Source organism: Triticum aestivum, chromosome 2D, assembly GCF_018294505.1.
Source record: "Triticum aestivum cultivar Chinese Spring chromosome 2D, IWGSC CS RefSeq v2.1, whole genome shotgun sequence".
Taxonomy (NCBI): Eukaryota; Viridiplantae; Streptophyta; class Magnoliopsida; order Poales; family Poaceae; genus Triticum; species Triticum aestivum.
In genome coordinates, this window is record NC_057799.1 from 393,131,376 (window position 1) to 393,155,734 (window position 24,359).

The 24,359-nt window shown below is 44.2% G+C and overlaps 1 protein-coding gene across 1 annotated transcript; it reads right to left on the reverse strand.

The window, feature by feature from the left end:
• Positions 1 to 18,980: 18,980 nt before the first annotated feature.
• On the reverse strand, positions 18,981 to 21,627 carry LOC123053361 (pentatricopeptide repeat-containing protein At3g26540). Its single transcript, XM_044476821.1, has one exon. The coding sequence runs from the start codon at positions 21,554 to 21,556 to the stop codon at positions 19,394 to 19,396; it is 2,163 nt and encodes a 720-aa protein (XP_044332756.1). The 5' UTR covers positions 21,557 to 21,627; the 3' UTR covers positions 18,981 to 19,393.
• Between the last annotated feature and the right edge of the window lie 2,732 nt (positions 21,628 to 24,359).

Consider the following 24,359-nt stretch of genomic DNA (forward strand, 5'->3'; position numbering starts at 1 on the left):
TACTACTCCCACCGCTGGCCAAGGCATGCCTCTACTCACCCACACCCCCTGTTATTCTGCGGCGATGGCAGCCTCACATCGCAGCCGAACCAGTGAACCCTCGTACTCCTCTCCGCGTGGGCATCCACTGTCGCGTCTTCCCCGGCTCCGCGTCGTCCCCTTCCTAGGCCTCGCCGTCGTCCACCACCTTGGTGCTCTCGGCGCGGCGTGGTCAATGTGGTCAATGACCGACTTCCATCGGAAGAGTACTGTACGTGGAGAGGCTGACAGCTGGGTCCACGGCCACAACCCAGTTTTTTTGTGATTTGCCAAGTAAGTCGCTTTGTCAGGCCTGTTGGGCTACAAATCTTTCAAGACGAGGAGAGCTTCATTCGGCTGGCCGAGAAAATGGCCTATCAGTAATGAGAAATGGGTTGTACATTTTTAAAACACATCAAACCGGCAATTAGTTTCAAATTCTTTTTTTCATTTCATGATTTTAAATTGCATTGATTTTTATGCGTGGACAATTTTTTGGATTTTATATTGATATACATTTATTTTTAAAATCAGTTTGAATGTGACTCGAAATTTCAGGATTAAAAACAGTTCGGACCGCACCGAAATATGCAAAATTTCGTACAATTTTTTTAACCGTGGCCACAATATGGGCTGTAATGCTAACAAAAAGAATATGGGCTCCCAAAAAAACCTTAAGAATTAGCAAATGGGTTGTAAATTATTAGAAATAATGGCAGATGGGTTGTATGTTGTTTTCCACAGATTTGAGGCGTTCATAAAAAAAGGTTGATGCACAAGCAGTGACTGTTGGATGTCCATCCAACGGCCGTCGTGCTTCTTCAATCTCTGCTCTTCCTGCTCCAGCTACTCAAACAAGCGCCGGCGGGACTGCCTGCTTACTCCTTCCCGAGGCCGGCTGTGCTGCCGCGCAGGCCTCACCACCCCACCGTACTCCCATAGCTGGCCTAGCCATCCCTCTACTCACCCACACCTGCTGTTATTCTCTGGCGACGGCAGACGAACCAGTAAACCCTCGTACAGTCGTACTCCCCTCCGCGTGGAAACAACTGCCGAGTCTTCCCTGCCTCCGTGTCGTTCCCTTCCTAGGCCTCGCCGTCGTCCACCGCCCTGGTGCTCTCGGCGCGGCCTGGTCAACGTGGTCAACGACCGACATGCATCTGAAGTGGACTGTACGTGGAGAGGCTGACAGCTGGGTCCACGGCCGCACGCAAGGAAATGCCTCCTTATTACGCGCAAAATAATGATTCCTCCACCTGACATCTGGGACCCACCGAAAGGGCCTCTGTATTTCGCGAAAAAAACGTTACCACCGCTAACAGCTCAGACCCACCAGCTATATCTTCGCATGCAAGGAAGTGCCTCCTTATTACGCACACAAAAATGAATACTCCCCTGCTAGCTAGGACCCAGTATAGTGGCAGGCTGACTTGTGGGCCTACTAAGTTGACGGGGATGGAGGGCTTTGTCAACTTAGTCAATATGCACGATTCTAGCTCGAGTGACCGTGCGATGTCCATCCAACGGCCGTAGTGCTTCTTCAACCTCTGGTCTTCTTGCTCCAGCCACCCAAACCAGCGCCGGGCGTGCCTCGTGCTCCTGCCTCCCGTGACCGGCTGCGATGCGGGGAGGCCTCACTGCCCCCTACTACTCCCACCGCTGGCCAGGCCATCCCTCTACTCACCCACACCCCCTGTTATTCTGCGGCGACGACAGCCTCACACCGCAGCGAACCAGTGAACCCTCATACTCCTCTACGCGTGGGCATCCACTGCTGCATCTTCCCCGGCTCCGCGTTGTCCCATTCCTAGGCCTCGCCGTCGTCCACCGCCCTGGTGCTCTCGGCGCGGCGTGGTCAACGTGGTCAAGGAACGGCTTCCGTTGGACGTGGACTGTACGTGGAGAGGCTGACAGCTGAGTCCACGGCCGCAACAAGGAAGTGTCTCCTTATTACGCGCAAAATAATTATTCCTCCACCTGACAGCTGATACGTCTCCGTCGTATCTACTTTTCCAAACACTTTTGCCCTTGTTTTGGACTCTAGCTTGCATGATTTGAATGGAACTAACCTGGACTGACGCGGTTTTCAGCAGACTTTCCATGGTGTTATTTATGTGCAGAAACAAAAGTTCTCGGAATGACCTGAAACTCCACGGAACGTCTATTTGGAAATAATAAAAAATCCTTGCAAAAGATGAAGACCAGGGGGCCCACACCCTGGCCACTAGGGTGGAGGACGCGCCCTCCCCCCTAGGGCGCGCCCCCTACCTCGTGGGCCCCCTGGAGCTCCTCCGACCTCAACTCCAACTCTATATATTTGCTTTCAGGGAGAAAAAATAAGAGAGAAGAATTCATCATGTTTTACGATACGGAGCCGCCGCTAAGCCCTAAAACCTCTCGGGAGGGATGATCTGGAGTCCGTTCGGGGCTCCGGAGAGGGGGATTCATCGTCCTCGTCATCATCAACCATCTTCCATCACCAATTTCATGATGCTCACTGCCGTGCATGAGTAATTCCATCGTAGGCTTGCTGGACGGTGATGGGTTGGATGAGATCTATCATGTAATCGAGTTAGTTTTGTTAGGGTTTGATCCCTAGTATCCACTATGTTCTGAGATTGATGTTGCTATGACTTTGCTATGCTTAATGCTTGTCACTAGGGCCCGAGTGCCATGATTTCAGATCTGAACCTATTATGTTTTCATGAATATATGTGTGTTCTTGATCCTATCTTGCAAGTCTATAGTCACCTACTATGTGTTATGATCCGGCAACCCCGAAGTGACAATAATCGGGACCACTCCCGGTGATGACCATAGTTTGAGGAGTTCATGTATTCACTATGTGCTAATGCTTTGTTCCGGTACTCTATTAAAAGGAGGCCTTAATATCCCTTAGTTTCCATTAGGACCCCGCTACCACGGGAGGGTAGGACAAAAGATGTCATGCAAGTTCTTTTCCATAAGCACGTATGACTATATTTGGAATACATGCCTACATTACATTGATGAATTGGAGCTAGTTTTGTGTCACCCTATGTTATGATTGGTACATGATGAACCACATCCGGCATAATTCTCCATCACCAATCCAATGCCTACGAGCTTTTCACATATTGTTCTTCGCTTATTTAGTTTCCCGTTGCTACTGTTACAATCACTACAAAACACCAAAAATACTACTTTTGCTACCGTTACTTTTGTTACCATTGCCACTACTATCATATTACTTTGCTACTAAATACTTTGCTGCAGATATTAAGTTATCCAGGTGTGGTTGAATTGACAACTCAACTGCGAAAACTTGAGAATATTCTTTGGCTCCCCTTGTGTCGAATCAATAAATTTGGGTTGAATACTCTACCCTCAAAAACTGTTGCGATCCCCTATACTTGTGGGTTATCAAGACTATTTTCTGGCGCCGTTGCCGGGGAGCATAGCTCTATTCTTTGAGTCACTTGGGATTTATATCTGCTGGTCACTATGAAGAACTTGAAAGACGCTAAGACAACAATTTATCCCTCAACTACGAGGGGAGGTAAGGAACTGGCATCTAGCTCTGCACTTGATTCACCTTCTGTTTTGAGTAAGCTTGCGACACCTAAAACCGCTTCTGCTATTCGTTCTGATATGTCGCATGTTATTGATGATGCCACTTCTGCTATGCATGATACTTATGATGAAACTACTTCTATGCTTGATACTACTGTGCCACTTAGTGAATTTCTTGATGAACAAATTGCTAGGGCTAGAGAGAAAGAAATTATTGAAACTGATTATGCTGATGAAAGTGATGATGAAAACTTGCCTGTTATTCCTGAGGGTTATGTTTTTGATAAAGAAGCTTCTTTAGCTATTTTAGCTTGCAAAGATAGATATGAGCTCAAGAGATTATTAGCTAAATGGAATCAACAATATCTTAATGATAGAATGAGACCTGACCCTGCTTTTGCAACTTCACCTATCTGTGTTCCCGATAAGGATTATGAATTCTCTGTTGATCCTGATATAATTACTTTGGTTGAACCTAATCCTTTTCATGGCTATGAATATGAAATTGTTGTGGCACATCTTACTAAATTAAATGATATAGCCACCCTGTTCACTAATGATGAGAGATCTCGCTACTTTTATATCCTTAAAATATTTCCGTTCTCATTAAAGGGTGATGCTAAGATATGGTTTAATTCCCTTGATCCTGGTTGTGTGCGTAGTCCCCAGGATATGATTTATTACTTCTCTGCTAAATATTTCCCTGCTCATAAGAAACAAGCTGCTTTGAGGGAAATATACAACTTTGTGCAAATTGAAGAAGAGAGTCTCCCACAAGCTTGGGGGAGGCTTCTCAAGTTACTTAATGCTTTGCCTGATCATCCTCTTAAGAAAAATGAAATACTTGATATCTTTTATAATGGACTAACCGATGCTTCCAGAGATTACCTGGATAGTTGTGCTGGTTCTGTTTTCAGGGAAAGAACACCGGACGAAGCTGACATTCTATTGAATAATATGTTGACAAATGAAAATAATTGGACACTTCCTGAGCCAGCTCCTGAGCCTATTCCTAAACCAACTCCGAAGAAGAGAGGTGTTCTATTTCTCAGTCCCGAAGATATGCAAGAGGCAAAGAAATCTATGAAAGAAAAGGGTATTAAAGCTCAAGATATTAAGAATTTACCTCCTATTGAAGAAATACACAGTCTTAATTTACCGCCTGTTGAAGAAACATAGATCTTAATCCATTACCTACTGAAGAACCTCATGGTCTTGATAACCCGACACAGGTAGTAAAGGTAAATTCTCTCTATAGATATGATAAAGCTGAAATCCCTCCTACTAAAATTGCTAGCCAATGCTTGGATGAGTTTGATAACTTTATGGTTAAGCAAGAATATTTCAATGCTTATTTTGGTAGACAATTAAAACAAAATGCTTATATGATTGAACAGTTGGGTGATTATATGGCTAATGCTAAAGGTGAACTTAAACTCATTAGTAAACATGCTTCTATGGTTACCACTCAAGTAGAACAAGTACTTAAGGCTCAAAATGATTTGATCAATGAAATGAATAGTAAGAAAAATGATTATGCTGTTAGAGTGGCTACTAGAACTGGTAGAATGACTCAGGAACCTTTGTATCCTGAAGGCCACCCTAAGAGAATTGAGCAAGATTCTCAGAGAAATAATATTGATGCACCTAGTTCTTCTAAAAAGAAGAAAAAGAAAAATTATAGAACTTTGCATGCTTCTAGTGAACCTATTGCTGAACCACCTGAGAATCCAAATGATATCTCTATTTCTGATGCTGAAACACAATCTGGTAATGAACATGAACCTAATGAAAATGTTAATGATGATGTTCATGATGATGCTCAACCTAGTAATGACAATGATGTAGAAATTGAACCTGCTGTTGATCTTGATAACCCACAATCAAAGAATCAACGTTATGATAAGAGAGACTTTGTTGCTAGGAAACATGGTAAAGAAAGGGAACCTTGGGTTCAGAAACCCATGCCTTTTCCTCCCAAACCATCCAAGAAAAAGGAGGATGAGGATTTTGAGCGCTTTGCTGAAATGATTAGACCTATCTTTTTGCGTATGCGATTAACTGATATGCTCAAAACGAATCCTTATGCTAAGTATATGAAAGATATTGTTACAAATAAGAGAAAGATACCTGAAGCTGAGATTTCCACCATGCTTGCTAATTATACTTTAAAGGGTGGAATACCTAAGAAACTTGGAGATCCAGGAGTACCTACTATACCATGCTCCATTAAAAGAAATTATGTTAAAACTGCTTTATGTGATCTTGTAGCCGGTGTTAGTGTTATGCCTCTCTCTTTATATCGTAGACTTGATTTGAATAAGTTGACACCTACTGAAATATCTTTGCAAATGGCTGATAAATCAACTGCTATACCTGTCGGTATTTGTGAGGATGTGCCTGTTGTGGTTGCAAACATTACTATTTTAACGGACTTTGTTATTCTTGATATTCCCGAGGACGATAGTATGTCTATTATTCTTGGAAGACCTGTTTTGAATACTGCAGGGGCTGTTATTGATTGCAACAAAGGCAATGTCACTTTTCATGTTAATGGTAATGAGCATACGGTACACTTTCCGAGGAAACAACCTCAAGTTCATAGTATCAACTCTATTGGAAAAATTCCATCAATTATATTTGGAGGTTTTGAATTTCCTCTTCCTACTGTCAAGAAGAAATATGATATTCTTATTATTGGGGATGTGCACATCCCCGTTGAGGTAACATAGTGTTATTCGAAATTTCTCAGGTTCCATGTTAGTCGGAATGAGTTTGTTAACAAGACCTGATCAACCTTGTTAGTGGATTCCTTTTGATGAGCATGAGATGGATGAAACTAGAAGCACAACCTTTTGTACCTTCCTTCTACTTTCTGTTATTTAGTTGAAATAAAGTAAAATTAGTATTTTTTTCTATCTGCTTTCTGATTTATCCGTGCAATATAAAAATACCCCGAAAATAAAAGTTCTCCAAATGCCCTGAAAATGGAATATGATTTTTTCTAGAATATTTGAGAATTTCTGGCACTGAGAACACAGCAGGAGGGGCAAGCACCTGGCCACGAGGGTGGAGGGCGCGCCCTACCCCCCAGGGGGCACCCCCCTACCTCGTGGGCCCATGGTGGCCCTCCTCCACTCATTCCTGCACCCATACACTCCTTCTTCCTCCCACAAACACCAATATCCAGCTCAAGCACGAGTTCTAGCTCATTTTCCTGTGATTTTCGATCTCCTTGCTCAAAGCACCTCTCACAAAACTGCTTGGGGAGATTGTTCCTTGGTATGTGACTCCTCCATTTGTCCAATTAGTTTTGTTCTAGTGCTTTATTCATTCCAAATTTGTGCTGCCTAGGTGACCATGTTCTTGAGCTTGCATGTCAAATTTATATGGTTCCAAGTAGTTTTAATGCATGCTATAGGCTCTAGGCATTTGTAGGAGTAGTTGCTATCAATTTTATTGAGGTTGGTTTACTTTTGTTTGAAGTTACTAAAAATTTCAGAAATTTTTCAGAGGAAGAAATATGCTTAGGAAAATGTTCCAAGGTGGTTCTTCAAGGAAGCAAGGACCCAGGCTTGCAATGCGTGATGCTGACGAGGAGCCACCAAGGGATGCTCCAGTGCGGCCCTGTGAATGGCCTTCAGAAAATTTTATGGATCGAGCGGGAATCAAGAAGAATTTAACACATATTTGCGTAACGCCGATCTTGTGAGCTTTGAGGCAGACAAATGCCGCCAGTACCACTATCTCACTAGTACATTCGTGAGGAGGTTTGAATTTTCATCTTCACGTAATTCTCCAACTGTCCTGTTTGATCTTTATGAAAAATCTTATACCATGGACTTAGAGGATTTTACTTCTGCTTGCAAACTTCCACAATGGGGTAGTGTTAATGAACCCCGTAAATCTGAATTTAGAAACTTTCTTGCTGGTATAACCGTGGGGGAATCTAGAGATATAGCACAAGCTACCATAGGGAGCATCCATTTTCCCGCTATGCATTATTTTGTTCTTTTCATAGGTAGGTGCATAAATGGTAAAGATGAAGCATGTCACATGTGTGTCCCTGATCTCAGTATTCTTAGGAGTGCTGTGTTAGGAGACCAAACTTATAATTTGGGAGCCATTGTTGCACGTAGGTTACATAATAATAGATTTAATGGAGATTTCTTTGGTGGAATTTATGCAACCCGCTTAGCTGATTTTCTTGGTGTGGATGTTCGTGAGGATGACATTGAGTTGCCTCCTACTTATTTAGACTATAATTCTATGGTCTATCACCAGTTTGTCGAGAGGAATGAATCACCTCTCCGATATCGCTTAATCTTTGATAGACGTCATGCTTTCTGTATTACTCTCCCTGCTCCTGCCTTCTTTGATTATCAGGCAAAAGGAAGACATTTTATCACCAGAGAGGAGGCAGATGACTACGAGAGGAGGGCGGAGGCAGCTCGCCGCCATGCTGCAGCTCAGGAAGCGATAACCGCTGCATCTCAGTACGACCCCAGCTACACCGACGGGTATTCGCCAGGCCATCCGTGGCAATGAACCAACTTAGGCCAAAAGCCTAAGCTTGGGGGAGTACGTATTTCCCACCGACATTACATTTATGTTTACGCACACTCATTGCTAGATGTCGGTGCTCATACTTTTTCACTGTAATATCCATGCTAGTTTATTTTCTTTTTCTTGCTTTCTTCTTGTGTGTTTGTTAAACCTTAAGAAAAACCAAAAAAAATTAGTAATAGCTTCTAGTTAGTTTACTTTTCTTGCCGTAGTAGTAATAATTAAAAGAAAACCCAAAAAGATTTTCCGTTCTTCTTTTGCTCATTGGGAGCTTTCCCGTGTAAATAGTTTTTATTTTTTCTTTTCTTTGGGGTCGATAGGAGAAGACCATGATTAAATTGTTGAAGTGGCTCTTATATGCATTATTGTTGATTTAACCAAAAGCCCATATTGCCTTGTCTTCTCCTGTTTATTGAATGCTCGTAGATTCCAGCTTAGTCCAATGCACGTGCACTCTTATTATTATTCACATCGTTCGGTCGTGCAAGTGAAAGGCAATTATGATGATATATGATGGACTGACTAAGATGAGAAAAGCTGGTATGAACTCGACCTCTCTTGTTTTTGTAAATATGATTAGTTCATCGTTCCTGATTCAACCTATTATGAATAAACATGTTTGCAATGACAATTAGAGATCATAGTTGCTCGTGCCATGCTTGATTAGCTATGAGTTATAATGGTTTACCTTGCATGCCAACATGCTATTAAAATGGTTGTGATGTGGTATAGTGGGGTGGTATCCTCCTTTGAATGATTTAAGTGACTTGACTTGGCACATGTTCACACATGTAGTTGAAACAAAATCAACATAGCTTTCACGATATTTATGTTCATGGTGGATTATATCCTACTCATGCTTGCATCCAATGTTTATTAATTTTAATGCATGTTCATGACTGTTGTCGCTCTCTAGTTGGTCGCTTCCCAGTCTTTTGCTAGCCTTCACTTGTACTAAGCGGGAATACTGCTTGTGCATCCAATCCCTTAAACCCCAAAGTTATTCCATATGAGTCCACTATACCTTCCTATATGCGGTATCTACCTGCCGTTCCAAGTAAATTTGTATGTGCCAAACTCTAAACCTTCAAATAAACATTCTGTTTGTATGCTCGAATAGCTCATGTATCAACTAGGGCTGCCCTTATATTCCATGTTAGGCGGGTTATTCTCAAGAGGAGTGGACTCCGCTCCTCATTCATGAGAAAATGGCTGGTCACCGGGATGCCCAGTCCCATGCTTTATGCAAACTAAATCAAAATAATTGTAAACAAAACTCCCCCTGGGACTGTTGCTAGTTGGAGACACTCGTTGTTTCGAGCAAGTCATGGATTGATGCTTTTTGGTGGAGGGGGAGTATAAACTTTACCATTATGTTTGGGAACCGCCTATAATGTGTGTAGCATGGAAGATATCGCCATCTCTTGGTTGTTATGTTGACAATGAAAGTATGCCGCTCAAAATATTATTTATCTCTATTTCAAAACCGAGCTCTGGCACCTCTACAAATCCATGCTTCCCTCTGTGAAGGGCCTATCCATTTACTTTTATGTTGAGTCATCACTCTCTTATTAAAAAGCACTAGCTGGAGAGCGCAGCTGTCATTTGCATTCATTACTATTAATTTATATTGGGTATGACTATGACTGGATCTCTTTTACCATGAATTACAATGTCTAGTCAGTCCTTGATCTTTAAAGGTGCTCTGCATTTATGTTTTGCGGTCTTAGAAAGGGCTAGCGAGATACCATCTTGTTATATCATATCATGATTGTTTTGAGAAAGTGTTGTCATCCAAGATTTATTATTATGACTCGCTAGTTGATTATGCTATTGATATGAGTAAACATGAGACCTAAGAGTTATTGCAAATGTGGTTAGTCATAATCTTTGCTGAAAACTTGAATGCTGGCTTTACATATTTACAACAACAAGAGCAAACAAAGTTTGTAAAAGTTTTTCTTTATCACTTTTAGTTTATCAACTGAATTGCTTGAGGACAAGCAAAGGTTTAAGCTTGGGGGAGTTGATATGTCTCCGTCGTATCTACTTTTCCAAACACTTTTGCCCTTGTTTTGGACTCTAACTTGCATGATTTAAATGGAACTAACTCGGACGGACGCTGTTTTCAGCAGACTTTCCATGGTGTTATTTATGTGCAGAAACAAAAGTTCTCGGAATGACCTGAAACTCCACGGAACGTCTATTTGGAAATAATAAAAAATCCTTGCAAAAGATGAAGACCAGGGGGCCCACACCCTGGCCACGAGGGTGGAGGGCGTGCCCTCCCCCTAGGGCACGCCCCCTACCTCGTGGGCCCCCTGGAGCTCCTCCGACCTCAACTCCAACTCTATATATTTGCTTTCGGGGAGAAAAAATAAGAGAGAAGAATTCATCGCGTTTTACGATACGGAGCCGCCGCCAAGCCCTAAAACCTCTTGGGAGGGCAGATCTGGAGTCCGTTCGGGGCTCCGGAGAGGGGGATTCGTCGCCGTCGTCATCATCAACCATCCTCCATCACCAATTTCATGATGCTCACCGCCGTCCGTGAGTAATTCCATCATAGGCTTGCTGGACGGTGATGGGTTGGATGAGATCTATCATGTAATCGAGTTAGTTTTGTTAGGGTTTGATCCCTAGTATCCACTATGTTCTGAGATTGATGTTGCTATGACTTTGCTATGCTTAATGCTTGTCACTAGGGCCCGAGTGCCATGATTTCAGATCTGAACCTATTATGTTTTCATGAATATATGTGTGTTCTTGATCCTATCTTGCAAGTCTGTAGTCACCTACTATGTGTTATGATCCGGCAACCCCGAAGTGACAATAATCGGGACCACTCCCGGTGATGACCATAGTTTGAGGAGTTCATGTATTCACTATGTGCTAATGCTTTGTTCCCGTACTCTATTAAAAGGAGGCCTTAATATCCCTTAGTTTCCATTAGGACCCCGCTACCACGGGAGGGTAGGACAAAAGATGTCATGCAAGTTCTTTTCCATAAGCACGTATGACTATATTTGGAATACATGCCTACATTACATTGATGAATTGGAGCTAGTTCTGTGTCACCCTATGTTATGATTGTTACACGATGAACCACATCCGGCATAATTCTCCATCACCAATCCAATGCCTACGAGCTTTTCACATATTGTTCTTCGCTTATTTAGTTTCCCGTTGCTACTGTTACAATCACTACAAAACACCAAAAATACTACTTTTGCTACCGTTACTTTTGTTACCGTTGCCACTACTATCATATTACTTTGCTACTAAATACTTTGCTGCAGATATTAAGTTATCCAGGTGTGGTTGAATTGACAACTCAACTGCGAAAACTTGAGAATATTCTTTGGCTCCCCTTGTGTCGAATCAATAAATTTGTGTTGAATACTCTACCCTCGAAAACTGTTGCGATCCCCTATACTTGTGGGTTATCAACAGCAGGGACCCACCGGACAGGCCATCGTATTTCGCGAAAAAAACATTTCCCCCTGACTGTTGGGACCCACCAGCTACATCTTCGCACGCAAGGAAGTGCCTAACAGTCGGGACACACCCGGTCGAAGTGTACGTAGCGTTGTCATTCTGGTCGCGAACGGGTACGTACATACTGGTCGATGTAGAGCGCGCACGGGTCGTAGTAGAGGCGTACATGTAGCATGTACACGAACGTACAGCAGCCAGTGTGCAAGAAAGAAAATACGGCCACGTAGGTACATACGGGTGGGGTCTCGAACGCCTACTCGCGCGTACGTACGGCCAGGGCTCGTGTACATGGCTGGGCCGGAACGGAGAAACATCGTCGTCATCGTGTTCATGGGGAGCCAACCGGTTGGGTCAGAACGGAATGCGTCGTCGTGTTCATCGGGAGGGCTTGGACGGAACTGCCGATGGAAACGAGGCATGGCGTACCGCAGAACGGAGGAAACGGCTTTGTGTTCGACCGGCCATGGTCGAAATGGGATCCTGTCCATCGGGAGGGTCTGGCGTACCGTAAAACGGAGGAAACGGACCTCCTACGGTTGAAACGGGGGTCCTGTTGATCGGGAGGGGTGTGGCGTACCGCAAAACGGAGGAAACGGACTTGTGTTGGAGTGCTACGGTCGAAACGGGGGTCCTGTTCATCGGGAGGGGTGTGGCGTACCGCAAAACGGGACTCCACGGGATACTGTTCATCTCCACCGTCGAACCCCTCCAGCCTCCACGGGCTACTATTCATCCACCATCGACCTCCTCCATCCTCCACCTGCGAGTGTTCATCCACGGGCTCCTGTTCATCCATCCTCCACCGCGCGCTACTCCATTGGCTAATGTTCAACCAGCCCTCTCCACGGGCTCCTGTTCAACCACCCCTCCATGGGCTACTATTCATCCAGCCCTCCACTGTCTACTGTTCATCCAGCCCTCCACGGGGTGGTCCTGTTCATCCAGCCCTCCACGGGGTGGTCCTGTTCATCCAGCCCCAACCGGCTCGATCGGGGTCCTGTTCATCCAGAGGCAACACCACGGGGTCCTGTTCATCCACCCCCACCAGGAACTATTCATCCAACCCCCTCCCCCCAGCAACGCTCACTGTTCATCCAGAGGCAGCATCGATCGGCTTCAGTTAGCAGCAGTAGCAAAGGAATCGCTCGATCGGGTTCAGTTAACAGCCATCGATCGATCGCTCGAGTTCAGTAACGCGTAGCCTGCAGTGCAATCGCTCGGGTTCAGTTAGAGCCCAACGCCTCGCACCCACACGCGTGTGTGTACGAGAGAAACGCGCATCGCTCGGCCCCGACCACCCACCGTAACCGGGAACACCCCGATATTTTCCTCGCCCTCGCTTCTACCACGGTTTTTTCCGTCATGGATGGCCCAAATAATGTCATGCAGCTGCGTCTCCGGCCCGCCCAGGATGAAAAGCCCACTTTCTGTCATGATTTTTTGTCATAGAAGTAGGAGCCCACCACATCTATGATGATACCGGGTTTTGTCACAATTATCGTCATAGAAGTGTCATAAGTATGAGAGAAAAAAAATTTCGTTCGGCCCAAAATGTCACGGATGTGTCTTTTTTTGTAGTGTCGAGGAATTGCGGCATCTCCGATTTGCACCGAAGGCCGAAGTGTGAGAAGGCCCGGAATCCAGCTATCATTCCATGTTGATATGCCATCTCCGATTCTTTTTATTAAGCTCGTCTGTAGGGCCTCTCTGCCCACCACAATTGCCCTCCAAGTGGCTGATGCATGCTTCGGGATAGTTGCATCCATGAACTCACTGGTGGGAAAGTACTTTCCCTTCAAGACACGAGCACATAGGGATTCCGGATTCGTGATCAGCATCCACCCGTGTTTCCCAAGCAGAGCTAAGTTAAACATTTCCAAGTTTCTGAACCCCATCCCTCCTGCATTCTTTGGCTTGGTTAGTGAGTCCCAATCGATCTAGTGCAAAGATATGCGGTCAACTGAGCTACTCCACGTCTCCACCAATACCTTGCCATTTTTGATGAAAAACCCTTATATACCTTTTTCGTGTGCTTGAAGCAGCTCATCGAGAAGGCCGGGATCGCCTGTGCAACGGCCTTGATCCTGACCTCCCTCCCGGCACATGAAATAAGACGTTCAGTGCCCCCTTGAAGCTTGCTTCTGATCCTCTCGCCAAGGTATTCAAAAGTACCGCTGGTAATGCGTCCAAGGATGTTGGAAGACCCAGATATCGCTCATTAAATGCCTCCACAGTAATTCCCAACACTGTCTCGAGCTCCTGTTGAACTACATCAGGTGTGTTTGGACTGAAAAAGATAGAAATTTTGTCCCTATTAACACTTTGTCCCGAGCATTCTCCATAAATTCGAAGCACCTCATTCAACCTGGTCGCACTCGCCCTTTCTGCCTTCAGAAATATCAAACTGTCATCAACGAAGGGCAGGTGATTAACCCAAGGAGAACGAGGGCTAACCCGGATGCCTCTGTCAACATGGGCCCCTCCATAAAACTTTAGCAGTGAGGTAAAACCCTCTGCACAGGTAAGAAATAGAAACGGTGAACTAGGATCTCCCTGACGGAGACCTCTAGATGGTGTGAACTAGGGAAGTAATTGTCCATTCACTCGTACTATAAACCTTACCGAAGTTACATACTTCATCACAAGTCTGACAAACTGTGAACTAAAACCCAACCTTAGCATAATTGCCTCCAAAAAGTGCCATTCAACCCGGTCGTATGCCTTCATCATGTCAAGTTTGACGGCACAAGCAACATTCTTCCCTCTCTTCCGCCGTATCATAGCGTGAAAGCTCTCATAAGCGATGAGAACGTTGTCAGTAATGAGTCGTCCAGGCACAAATGCACTCTGCTCTTCACTGATTATCTCACCCACAAACACTCGTACCCTGTTTGTTATGCATTTTGAGGCAATCTTGTATAGAACAGGGCACAATGATATGGGCCGATATTGAGATATACGCTGCGGGTGACGCACCTTTGGGATCAAAGTGATAGACGTGTCGTTCATACCCTTAGGTAGGACTCCCCCATTCAAGAAATCGAGGACAACTAGAATTATATCATCTTTCAACAAGGACCAATGCCGCTGAAAAAATCCCGCTGTAAATCCGTCCACACCCAGCGCCTTTGACGGCGCCATTTGAAACAAAGTCGTCTTGACCTCCTCTGCAGCGTACGGTTTGTCGTGTTCTTCATTCATTTGTTCTGTCACTTTTGGAAGAACAAAGGCAAGAAGCTCGTCCATTGGTTTGAAACCCTGGCTTGTGTAGAGGGCTTCATAAAACCCTTGGACTTCTGCATGATTCTCGTCCGGCGTTTGACACGTGGAGCCATCCGCTCGTTCGAGCCCTTCTATCTTATTCATTCTCTGCCGCTGTGCTGCTTGGGCATGAAAATAGCCCATGTTATGATCCCCCTCTCGCAGCCAAGGAACCCGTGATCTCTGTCTTAACCAGATTTCCTCTTGCCTTAGTGCCTCTTGGAGCTGCTTAGCTATGGCCCTCTCTTCCTCGGACGGGCCATGTCTCCTCGGCCGGCGCCGCAGCCGGTGCAGCTTATCCCGCAGTTTCCGCACTTTCCGTGCGAGACACCAGAATTCCTTTGCCCCCCATGCAGTCAACTTAGTATGCATGTCATGCAACGCATTGAGTACGCCATCAAGACCATTCCGGCCAGCTCCCTTTTGCCATTCTCTAAGCACAAAATGATCATACTCAGAGTGTGTTTGCCATACCTCTTCATATCGGAAGTGCCTCGTAACTCTCTATCGATGTGCCACCCGATTATCACGTAAGTCGACCAGGACAAAGCAATGATTCGACTCCGTAGTGCTAATGTGGTGGACCGAAGTGTGCGGAAAGATCTGGGTAAGCTGTAGGTCCCCCAAACGTCTATCGAGTCTAGCTTTCACATTCGACTCACCGCTCTGCCCATTATCCCATGTATACTCCACTCCCTTCCATCCAAGATCTAGGAGCGAGCAATCATCAAGAGCTTCTCTGAACGCCCTCATCTGCCATTCCGGCCGTTCGGCATGAGAGAAGTGTTCAAAAGCAAACATTGTTTCGTTGAAATCCCCAACACAGAGCCAAGCATCATGCTGGATCTCAAACAGAGTACGAAGGGATCTCCAACTATGCCGTCTATCTTCCACCCGTGGAGCTCCATCAAAACCTGTCACTCTCCACTCTACAGAGTTTCGAGGCTTCTTACTGACCTTGACATTGATATGTGATGCGCTGTAGTTTTTCAGTTCCACCTCTATATCCGCGGACCAAAACATACTGATGCCCCCACTCAAATCATTGTTGTTTACTGCAAAACAACCCGCAAAACCAAGCTGATTCTGCAGGCTTTCCACTCTTTTTGCCGAAATCTTTGTCTCCATCAGAAAGAGGAGACTGGGTCCTTCTTGCTTCATAACATTGCGAAGCTCTCGAACTGTCTCCGGGTTCCCAAGCCCGCGACAGTTCCAGCTCATGCAACTCATTGTTTCCGGCAGGGCTGCTCCGCAGCCTTTGCCGATGCTTCTGAAGTGGTCGGAGTAGGTTTCTTCTTCTTGGCCTCCCGTTCCATCTCCCCCTCCGTTTCTCTTCCTGTCCCAAGACCCCCACTCAAGCTGCCATTCTCGATTGTATCACTGTTTTCCATATGCGGGCTGTTAGCCAGCAAAGGCATCTCAACTTTCCTGTACACTTGTTTTTGCACCTGAGGCCCCTCTTTGCGCTTATTCTGATTAACCTTGTTCTTCAGAGGAGATGTGACATCAGCTGCTCCCTTTGCCTCCGTAGATGACTGACGTGTTTCAGCCTTCCTGTTCTGGGACATATTTGGCTCCCTTGATGAGCCATCCCCCGATGTGCCCCTCATCCTATCCTCTGGCGCTCGCAGACCTTTCCCAAAGGGTAGATCGCCATTAGCATCTCTGGTTCCAGGTGTAGGGCAGTAGAGGTCCCCGTGACCTAGACGGCCACAGGAAAAAACCAAAATGAGGAACATTTTCATAGAGTATATCATATGGATCCATGCCCTTCCTCCTCTTGGATTCAATCAGAATCCATCTCCTCAGAGGTTCGCCTGTTTGTCAATTTGACCTGCTATTGCTTTACTCCACTTTTCATCACACAGATTAAAGGGGAGATTGACAACTCTGGCCCATAACTGAAGCTTGTCAAATTGTAATTCAGAGGGACGCATGCACTCATCAAAATCCGAGAGAATCACAGCGTGTTTACTGTCATGCCATGGCGATCCCTCCCAAACTCGATCTCTATCTCTCTTAGTACGTAGCAAAATCTGCTACAAACATGTTCTCTCCCACAGATCGGAAAGCCAGACCTTTGGGATTACCCCACGCGGGACCAAGAGCAATAGTGATCGTATGGATGTGCAGAATATTTCGATAGAGAACCTTGCCCGCCACCATCCACTTCTCCTGCTCTCCTTCCTCAAGATCATCCACGACCAGCGGTGTAGCTTCCTCGTCGGTGATGTCCAACTTTCCTAGGGCCTCCGCCAGTTTCGCCCTCGCCGCCCTAGGGGATAGGGACTCCTTCTCTTTGCCTGCCGTAGAGGACGACGCCATCCTCCACTCGACCTGAGTTGCGCTCCGCCGGCAGATCCGACGAGCGCCGCCACGAGCCACCCGTAAACCCTATTCGCCTTTTCGCCAGGCACCGAGTTTTCCGGGGGAAAACTTTTTTTCCGTGTACAACATGTGGTCCAGTAACACCAGGATTGTTCGGAGAGGCAAATACTCTTCCTTTTTTTCTGAGTAGGCAAATACTCTTCTTGATTGCCATGTTTTGAAGTGGATTTTAATATATTTTTTGTTCACTTCCTGCAAAAGAATACACAAAATTCCTGCCAAATGTTCTTGTCTCTCTCTCTCTTTTTTACAACTAAATTTTCCTCTTTATTCACATGTGATAACACTTACATCCTTTAGTATCAGAGGAAGTAAAGCATTTGGAGCAACACCTAACCACTCATTACAAAAATTATTTCTAGCAGCACGCGCTAATTCATGTGCAACACCATTTGCCTCTCTTAGGACAGTATTGAAACCCGATAGTACTGAACTCACATGCCAAGCAATAACAATCATCAATGATGGCCGCTGCGTTACCTGCATACTGGCCCCTTCGTTCATGATCTCCATATAAGTTCCTCGTTTTCCGAGTTCACGATGATCCTATTGCACCGATATTGGCCCACTTCGTTCTTGTCTCTTAGCATGATGTAGTGTTACTTTTTTGTTTTGAGGTTGTTGTTTACGAATATACTTAGAAAAGAAAATAATTTTGTTAAACCGGCAATTTACAAGTTTCTTTTACAAATAATAAGTACTAGAAGGGTTGGGCGCACTTTGCTGCGCCGTTGATGTCGTTAGGTTTCTTCAAAAAATAACCCCTCTATTTCAAAATATAAGGTATATTACTTTTTAAAAAAAGTCAAACCTTTTAAGTTTGATCAAATTTGTAGAGAAATATACCGAAATCCATAATATCAAATTGGTACTTTTAAGTTCATCATGAAATGAATTTCCATACTTTTTTTGTTTAATATTATGGATGCCGATATTTTTTTCTCTAAACTTGGTCAAAGTTAAAGAAATTTGACTTTCAACAAAACTATACCCCTTATATTTTGGAATAGATGGAATAATTAGCTTGGTGGGTGGGGGAGATCATAGAGTGTGTTTTATTTTTATGTATAATGCAGTGATTTGGTGGGCCTTTTGTGGTGTGATTCTGTGTTATCCGCTAACCAACCTATATTTATGTAGGAAAATACGGTGGTCACATGTACATATTGGTGCTACAATATCACATGATGACGCTGACTTTTTTTTCCAGGTGATTGGAGGGTGCGCGGGATTGATATGTTTTTATGGACCAATTGCTGCTGATTTATGTGAAAAATTGTTGGCCCCGTCGAAATCGTAAACCAAATCCAAAACTAAACACTTCAATTGAATGGAATAGCTTCAAAATTAGGGAACATAGTGAATAAAAAAATTAAGAGAGCTTATGAAAGTGTTGACCCAGTGAAAACCGGTTGACCAAGTCTAAATTAAATACCTTAATTAATTGTGAGGCCTTAAAGATTAGGAAGCATGGTGTATAGTATAAAAGAATTGAATAAGATATCTTTGAGAAATTGTTTACCCGGTCAAAATTGAGTGACCCAATTCTTATTGGAGACCTCAATTGAATGTGGGCTCTTTAAAATTATGGAGCTTAGTGTTATAGAGGATTCCCTATGTTTCAAATAATAAGATGTTCTACTTTTTTCTGAATTGGATGTAGATGCGTTTTAGTGTGTTTGTTCACTCATTTCAATCCGTATGTATAAAACGTCTTATAATTTGGAACAGAGGTGATACTTTACAAATTCCTCGGCATCTTCCTAGCCGATGAGGAAGTCTCAGCACCGAGCCAATCAACATAGACAGACTAGAAGACTCAATGTGACTTCCTTGTGAGTGCCAGAATAATCATGCAAAGTTGAGCTCCAATTCATCTTCATCAGTCAGCTGAGATGAAAGCTTGAGGTCTTGTTATCATCCTTATAATTACAAGCTCCATTCGGCCCAGAGACCCTGTCTTCAGCTCGACCAACTGTACTAGGGTAGTCCTGTCAAGTGTCAACACTGATGCTATGGGATCACAAGCACCTGAAAATCCTTTTCAAGTCTGCTCCTTGATTTGGCAATTAAGAATTTCAGCTCAGCCACCTGCGAGTCGATGTCATGGCACTCACAGCGGCGACATCAATTCTTCGTCCGGGTTACCAAATGACATGGGCTCTGCACTGCCACCATCACTGCACATGTAGTCTGCAGTGGCCTCATATCGAACCGGTGTCTGGGGATTGCTATCATTGATGCACTTGGCAGCCCGCTCCCCTAATTTCCTATTTCCATATTCCCTGCAGCAGTCGAAGATCCTTAACCACATTGTGGTTGGTGGCTCAAACGGCATGTGATCCACAAAATCCTCGAGCTCAACCATGTGTCCATGTTTGCCCAGCAGCTCAATCATGCACTCATAGTGCTCCATGCGAGGAAGGATGGATTCCTCAGTCATCAAAGTGAAATAACTCTTTCCCAACCCAACATGCCCCTCGCTGATACATGAAACTAGTGCACCGAGGAAAGTGACAGAGTCGGCCTTAATCCCTTGCGCCTGCATTTCATCAAACAATTCAAGCCCATACTCACCTTTGCCACTGTAAGCACAGCCAAGGATCATCGAATTCCACAGGATGACATCACGAGATGGCTGTGCCTCGAATATCCTGATGCCATAATCAAATAGCCTACACTTGCAGTACATGTCAATCAGTGCACTTTGCAGTATATCGTCAATCTCATAGCCACTTCTGATCATGTACGCATGAATCTCCATGCCGTGCTTAAGAAGAAAAATGTTGGCACAGGCTGCCAGTGCCGAACTGAACGTGGACTGGTTAGGAGTTACTTCAGATTGCATTTCACTCAGTGCATGCAGAGCTGCTTCACTCATGGAGTGGCGCTCATAGCCTGAAATAAGTGAATTCCAGGAGTATCGGTCTCTCTCTCCCATCTCGAATTGAAGAAGCAGTTCTGCACTCCTCAGGCATCCGCATTTGGAATACATCCTCACAAGAGCGTTCTTTAGGAAAGGGTAACTCAATAAACCACACTTGAAAGCGAATGCATGGACCTCCTCACCTTTCCTAATATCAAGCATCCCAGTACAAGCATTTAGCACCGAACCAAGTGTAACATCATCAAGCTCCTTTGTCTCCTTCCTCATCTGCTGGAACAAATGCAAAGCACCAGTCAGATCCGAGGACCTGATATAACCAGTCAACATAGCATTCCAGGACACTAAGTTACGCTCTTGCATCCTGTCGAACACTCGCTTTGCATCACCAATCCTCCCACAAGAAGCCAGTCCTGACAAAATTGAGGTCGACATTATTACGTCCTTCACTGGTGCCACGTTGAAGAGCCTTTGGGCTGCATCAATGGCACCACACTTGGCATACATATCCACCACTGAGCTCCGCACATGGATGTGGTGCTCGTACCCATGACGGAGCACAAAAGTATGCATGCACCGTCCTTCTTCAAGCGCATTGTTATCCCGGCAAGCAAGAAGTGCATGTGAGACGGTATAAACAAGCGGCCTAACTCCTGCCCGGACCATCCGAAAGAACATTTCAGCTGCCATATCCCCCATCCCAGCAAGAAGATACCGCCGGATGATGACATTCCACGAAATGGCATTAGGTTCAGAGATACCATCAAATGCCTGCCTCGCATCTGCAAGTAAGTGGCACTTCCCATACACATCAACCAGCGCTGTGCCAAGAATCACATTGGACTGGAAGTCCCGCTTGGAGATATGGCCGTGGAGCTGCTGGGCACCACACGGGTTGAGGCACTCTGAGCAGCAGGCGAGCACGGATGCCATTGTGACATCGTTGGGGCGAACGCCACGGGAGTACATATCGGCAAAGAGGGAAAGCGCCTCTGTGGGTTTCCCGGCGCGGGAGGAAGCGTAGATGATGGCGTTCCAAGAACCGCCGTCACGGCGCGGCATTAAGTCAAACAACTCCCGCGCGTCCGCGAGGCCGCCGCAGGCAGCAAGAGACTCGATGGCGCGGTTGAATAGGAAGGTGGGGACTGATGAGCGGTTGAATTGGGAGGCGGAGGAGGCGAAGTGGGTCGTGATGCGGCGGGCGGCCGAGAGGGAGCCGTGGTGGGTGGCCAGACGGAGGAGGGAGGCGTAGAGCGAGGAGGGTATAGGGGAGGAGGAACAGGAAGGGGTGAGATTGTCTATGGCGGCGAAGAGTCTTCCGGCGGCTATTTGGGCAGAGATTGCGGACACAGTTGCGGCGGAAGTAGAGGCACCGGCGGCGGCCGCGGCCATGGTGGTGTGGTCTGGCGGTAGGAGAATGGAAGAGGGACAGGCTGCTTTGCTTTTCTTTTTTATTTCCTTTTTCATTTTGGGAGACCTATGTATTACTATGTGGCCAAGCCTAAGTTTTTTTTTTTAGAGAAAAGTTCAAGCCTAGACGGGGGTGGAATTCCCTATTTGCCGCTCGTTACGTCGAACTGTCGACGCAACGCACAGAGCTGGCGATCGAAGCGCTCACGTGGGCCGGCCCGTTAATCAATTGGGGCACTTTCCGGTTTTGCGAACCTTCTAGAGTTTCCCAACCGGGTTTTTCTGGTTTTGGGAAACTTCTAGAAGGTTCCAAGAACCTTTTTTTCTTTTGTCGATTTTTCTGTTTCTTTTTTTTCTTTCTTTTCTTTTCTTTTTCTATTTCTTTTTTTCGTTTCCTTTATATTTCAAGTCCATTTTTTAAAAACAAATCAGGTTTCAAATTTTGTTCAGAAACTGAAAAAATGTTCGTACTTTTAAAATATTACAATTTTATAAAAAAATTCATGCTTTCAAAAATTGTTCATAAATTCAAATAATGTTCGCATTTTCAAAAAATTGTTCGGGCATTTCAAAAATTGTTCAGAATGTTTTTGTTCATTTTCACATACTGACCAGGATTTCAAAACATGTTCATGTTTTCAAAAATTGTTCTTGTTTTCAAATTTTTGTTCACGTATTAAAAAAATGTTCACGTTTCAAATTTGTTTGGAATTTTTAAAATTGTTCTCCGTTTCTAACTTTGGTCTAAAAATAAAAAATATGTTCAGGATTTTAAAAATTGTTCCCATTTTGTTTGGAATGCTTTTTCTTTGTTTTTTTTCCTTTTTTTTGTTTCCCTATTTATTTTTTCTTTTGTCCTGCTTTTTTTCATAAAAACGTTCAAAATTTGTTCGCATGTCGAAAATTTGTTCGCAAGTTGAAAAAGCATTCTCAAAATTTTAAAAATGTTCACATTTTTGCAAGAAGTTCAAAAAATGCAAAAAAATGTTTAGAATAGACGAAATTTGTTTGCCTTTCCAACCCAGGATTTTATAAAATAAAAGATTGCATTTTTTTTATAAAAAAATGTTCGTGTTTTACAAAATTTGTTCAAAGATTTCAAAAAATATTCTGGATTTCGATTTTTTGTTCACGTATTCAATAGATGTTTGTGCTTCCAAATTTGTTCGGCATTTTCGAAAATGTTCTTCTAAAATTTTAAAAAATATCCGTGCTTTAGAAAATTGTTCACAAATTCTAAAAAAATCATGTTTACGAAAAACGTTTGGAAATTCAAAATTTGTTCGTGATATCAAAATTGATTGCTTTTGTCAAAAAGTAATCGTACGTTCAAAAATTTAATTAAAATTTTGAAATTTGTAAAGGATTTTTTCAAGCAGTATTAAGTCTTATAGTTTCGTTTGTTCTTTTAGGGTTTCTCTGTACATTGGTCCACCGAGCTCTTCCTGTGTTCAAATCCCAGCTACCGCGCCCTACCTTTTTGCGATTTTCACCTGGTTTTCGCCGCGCACTTCAATGGGCCGGCCCAATCGGCGCTCGTGAACGACTTGCTTGTGCGAATGCGCAGCATTTTGACGCAGAGTGCGTCACATAGGAACTCCCCTGTTGATCGAGTCACAACGATGATGCTTTTACATTTTGCGGAATGACTTAGACAGTAACGGGCCGGCCTAGTTTGGGGCGCTGCAGGTGCCCGTTTGCAGAATACACATTAACGGGCGCCTGCAGCGCCATATAGGATTCGCCCCCTAACCCACTACCTATTTTTTCTAACCATGCAACCATGCTACATACTGTAAATCCCATTTTTTACATTACATTATGCATGCAATGCAGCCACATCATAAATTCATGCATGTTAATTGTTCCCAGTTTATTTTTTGCACTAGATTTTAGATTTTGTATTGAGGATATATGTGTTGGGCGATTGTAGCATATCTATGTTGTTGACCCTTTACATTTTTGTTAGAAACGATACTATTTTAATTGAAATTCAATTTTTATACACTTTGTATGTTTTTTAGGTTACATTTTCCTTCCATTAGTTTTAGATGTTTTCTGCAAATATTTTATGCATTTATTTTTGCAAGATTTTCCGCAGCAACGCACAGGCGCATCATCTACTTCTTGGAGCAGGGCGATTCGGAGACTAGGCTTAGTAAATTAAAGAAAAAATAAATATTAAAAAGTGATTTTGTTTGTCATGCAAAATGCTCTGGGATGCGAGGTGCGTGCAAAAGGGCGTGTTTGGTTACTCGCATGCAATTTGTCAACATTGCATACTTGACCTAGTTTAGCCTGGCTGAGCAAAAACAAGTAAAAAACAAACATTTGCATGTTGTTTGATTGCCCGCATTGCATCAATGGCCATTTTAGGGCCGGTTGTTTGGTTGTCCGCATATGTGCTTCAGAGGTGAGCAGATGTAAACCACAGTTATTTCTATGTGCGTACACGTATGTTTCCTGCTCACCCTTTCAAATGTGATGGCCTTACCACCACATTGGCATCACAAAACAGTAGGCAGAACATAAGAACAACATTACCTAATTAATAGCACATGACAGATAAACAAGCGATAAACAGGGGCTCAGTCTCTCAGAGTTGCTCACAGGGGCATGGTGTGCATGCATGCGTTCATAGGGGTGAGTGTATGTGAGCAACTTCGATTGTATTGTGTTAAAGAAACAATGCATACTACTAGTAGGGATAAGTTTTAAGACAACTGGGGCATCCCATACCCCTGCTTGACACCAGGGTTCTGATCCCTGGGCAAAATATGGACAG